Raw genomic sequence first — 3,970 nt, forward strand, 5'->3', positions numbered from 1 at the left:
TTTTCCTGTAGTCCATGATCAATCTCTGGTTCTATCACACCTAGAGAACTGTCCTGTCATGTGGTCATCTGCAGCAACAAAAATCCCTAAACAAGCTCCAACTCACTCAAAACACGCCTACCAGATTATCTCTTTAATGCTTTGTTCAAATTAATGTCAACAAAATGCACCAGACTATCTCATGGCTCCCCTTTGAACACAAATTACTATCCAGTCTTTAGATTTTCTTTAGGAATGTTATAATTAAGCAATAAGGCCCGAGGGGGTATGGTATATTGGCCATATACCACAAACCCCCAAGGTGCCTTATTGTTATTATAAACTGGTTACCAACGTAATTAGAGCAGTAAAAATAAATGTTTTGTCATACACGTGGCATATGGTCTGATATACCACGGCTGTCAGCCAATCAGCATTCAGGACTCGAATCACCTAGTTTATAATTTTCAAGAAACCACAGTATTTCTCAGACCAATTAGTGTATACCTGTGTAACAGATGCTCCATGAAGACCAGAAGTTGTTGTTTGTTGCATTCAGTGCCACAGTTATAAACTTTACAGCGCAAGTCTCAAAGAAGTAGAAGAAACTGGACATTATTGTGGCTGTGGCAGAAACGTTTTTTTGGGACTCAAGGATTTTACATCTGCAGACTTCCAAGGGGTACTGGCGCCGGAAGACCCACCCTCCCGTGTTCCCCTTGAGCCTGTGTAGGGATCAGATCTGTTTTATTAATTTATTTATTTGAACAGAAAAGTTGTTTCATTTAGTTTATTTGATTTATTTTTGGTTCGTTTTTTGGTAGTTCAGTGTTTTTGGGGAATCCTGTTTCCATCCCGTATAGTAGGTGGCTGAATGCACATTCAATTGTAATCGCCAATATACCATATAAGAAGAAGAAGACACAATTGAACTATCTTGGTTTAGTTATAAATATATTTGACTGCAAGCATGCAAGCTCTATACAAAAAATGTGCTACGCAGTTGGCTAAGTGAGAGAGAAAGTCTGACAGATTCACTTCCTGCTGTGCAGTTTAAGTTGAAGGGAAAGTCTGTCAGACTCACTTCTTGCTACACGAGGCTACACTTTCTAAATCATGGGCAAACTGTCTGTCTTTTTGTTTGTTCTTTCCTTTTACACCATTGTTAACGCAGGTAAGGGTTTAACTTTCTCTCTAACTCATTTAATGATTTATTATGTTATAAAATGTAAAATGTCCATAACTGTGTATAGGGTTGGGGAGTAGCCTACGGGCTATACTGATATCACTTATTATTGATATCTAGGCTACATGGCACATTGATGATGTGAATCACACTGCTGCTCTCTAATTTATTTGCGCCTTACGGATTGTGAAGGGAAAGGGCATCTCTAGTCAGTTGCACAACTGAATGCATTTAACTGAAATGTGTCTTCTGCATTCCGATTTGTGAACAGCCATCCACAACAACAGCACCTCTCTGATTCAGATCTATATGTATATTTGAACCCAAAAGGTTTAATTTAATTAGTTTAAGCTGCCTATCAATCATTGTTTTGCGACCAGGAGTGTATTCATTACGGAAACCGTTTACCGTTTAAGAACCAAACGGAAACTAACAGAGAAAAACGAGAGTTTCTATTGAACAAATTCTTGTAGGACCCTCCCGCTTTGTTCCGTTTAAGACACTTTTTGCAACAGAATCGACGTAATGAATACGCCCCAGTGGACAGCCAGTGAAAATGCGCTCTTGCAACAGCTGCAATGAGGTCATTCAGTCCTCCATGGCAACAAAATCAAAAATAACAGATTAGGCTAATTAGTGGGTTATGCTCAGGTAAAACAATTTGGCTCATCTATATTTCCATTTTATGTTATAAAATGTCAAATGTCCATAATTGTGTATAATATCACTCCTCTCCCAGGTTCAGGATCACATTCTCTGTGGGCACATGCAACATATATAAGTGGAGAGACGCCTTTCCCTGAGTTTATGGTTGTGGTGATGTTGGATGATGTTCAAGTGGGTTACTATGACGCCATCAATAAACAGACTGTATTCAAAGACAAAACCGAGGATGATGAAGCTCAGGACGCAGCTTATGTATTTGGAGATATATACCAGGGGATGAAAGACAGATCACTTGAACTAAATCACCACTTTAATCTCACGGAAGGTTTTCAAGTTCAGCAAAGATGGACTGGCTGTGAGATGTTTGACAATGGTGAACCGGCCTTGGCCATGTTGAAGAACATTTTCAATGGCATTTATGAAGATTATGCGGTATATTACAACATCACACATTATAAATATAATGCTGGTAAAATACTACCAGGATGGGATGGGATTACACAAGCATACAAAAGAACACTTTGTGAGAATGTTTACTTTCCCATTTGCATCAAATCACTTAAGAGATTCCTGAAAAGAGACAAACACTTTGTGATGCGTAAAGTGCCTCCCAGACTCAGGTTGATAAAGAAAGAGGTTTCTGGAGGGCTCCAGGTGAGCTGCCTGGCATTTGGTTTCTACCCCCGCCACATCAACCTGACCCTGCTGAGAGACGGCCAGCCAGTGGCAGAACAGGAGCTGACAGGGGGGGAGGTGCTGCCTAGTGGAGATGGGACCTACCAGCTGAGGAAGAGTCTAGAGGTCAGTACTGAGGAGCTAAAGAAGAGACACAACTACACCTGTACTGCCTCTCACCTCAGTCTGGACGACAAGCTGGATGTCCGTTTGAAGTCTGGGTTAAAGAGAGTACACCTATCCACACTCTTAAATCTACTGGTGATGCTGCTGATTGGTATTCTATTGGGCATTTTGGGCATTTTCATTTGTGTCAAAAGGAGGTGGAGATGCACTGCCTCCATGTCTAAACTTGCCAACTTTGAAGCAAACGTGCCAGAGGAAATTAACATGTCTTCAGATTCTGAGACCTAATATGTTTTTGGGACACTGATGCAGCTTTGTCAATTCAGCTCAATTCACAATGAAAATATAACTGCCAGAGTACCTATGAGGGCAGACACAAAATGTGCAAAAGATTATGTTATTGTTGGTCAATCTTCCCTTCCCCTCAACAAAGGACTGTAAAGGATCAGTTTGGGGAGACTGTTGACAATAACATATATCTGCGCATTATTAGTACATATCTGAATTCATATATTTTATAGACTGGTTTGGCAACCTGAGCATTAAAAAAGGTAATCTGGTAGTTATTTCTGTAATGTAATTTCTAATCATGACTATTCATTCATTGTACCAATGCACTCTATATATGTGCTGTATTAGCTGATAGCCAGTATCTTAACCAGTAGGAGAATCATGTGATCATGTGTATGAGGTCTGTTTATTATTGAAATAACTTTACGGTGTATCTGTTTTGTATTGTATGTAATGTATGTTTATCCTACCTGCACAATAATACCCTTTATTACGGACAATAAAATGTAGCCTATTCGATCAATGCATTGATTCATTTTAATTAGGACATTCATCAAAGCAATGTCAAGTATACCTTAATTTCTCTCAGGAACTTGTTTATCACTGTGGAAGGGAGAGAAATCTGACACTCTATTTCACTCCAGTTTAAGACTGGCATGAGTATTAAACTAATGTGAATGTTGTATGCATTATAAACAATTAAACAGTTTTATCATAGAATGCCTTTAGTAGAGAATGAATCTGTTCGATTGTAGTCAGTGCCATGAAAGTCCTTTTCTATTTTACAGTAGCACACCGCTTGTTCTAAATATAATTTGTTTAGTGTTACTTTTCCCCAGTCAAATATTCAGGCCTACATTTCCACTTCAAGGCTGGACCACAACATAAAACATAGCTTTTGAATATAAGATCTAGTTGAATTAACTGTTATTTTGTATTGAACACTGAACGGTATATCAAAAGGCTGCAAAGCCAATGTCTCCATTCCACATTTAGAAATAAGTATCCTTTCATGTTACCTGCTTCCTAATGAAACCAGCTAGGTTC

At 38.9% G+C, this 3,970-nt stretch overlaps 1 protein-coding gene across 1 annotated transcript; it reads left to right on the forward strand.

Moving 5' to 3' along the window:
* The first annotated feature begins 911 nt into the window (after nt 1-911).
* LOC123486830 (major histocompatibility complex class I-related gene protein-like) lies at nt 912-3,446 on the forward strand. The gene is made up of 2 exons (XM_045218044.1): nt 912-1,153; nt 1,905-3,446. Exons 1-2 carry the CDS (start codon nt 1,096-1,098, stop codon nt 2,918-2,920), a joined length of 1,074 nt encoding a protein of 357 aa, XP_045073979.1. The 5' UTR covers nt 912-1,095; the 3' UTR covers nt 2,921-3,446.
* Nucleotides 3,447-3,970: the final 524 nt, after the last annotated feature.

This window comes from Coregonus clupeaformis, unplaced genomic scaffold, assembly GCF_020615455.1.
Source record: "Coregonus clupeaformis isolate EN_2021a unplaced genomic scaffold, ASM2061545v1 scaf1326, whole genome shotgun sequence".
In the NCBI taxonomy this organism is placed as follows: domain Eukaryota; kingdom Metazoa; phylum Chordata; class Actinopteri; order Salmoniformes; family Salmonidae; genus Coregonus; species Coregonus clupeaformis.

Coding starts and splice junctions, on each gene's coding strand:
- LOC123486830 (XM_045218044.1), top strand. CDS start 1,096: ATGGGCAAACTGTCTGTCTTTTTGTTTGTTCTTTCCTTTTACACCATT. Junction 1,154..1,904: donor TTACACCATTGTTAACGCAG/GTAAGGGTTTAA, acceptor CTCCTCTCCCAG/GTTCAGGATCACATTCTCTG.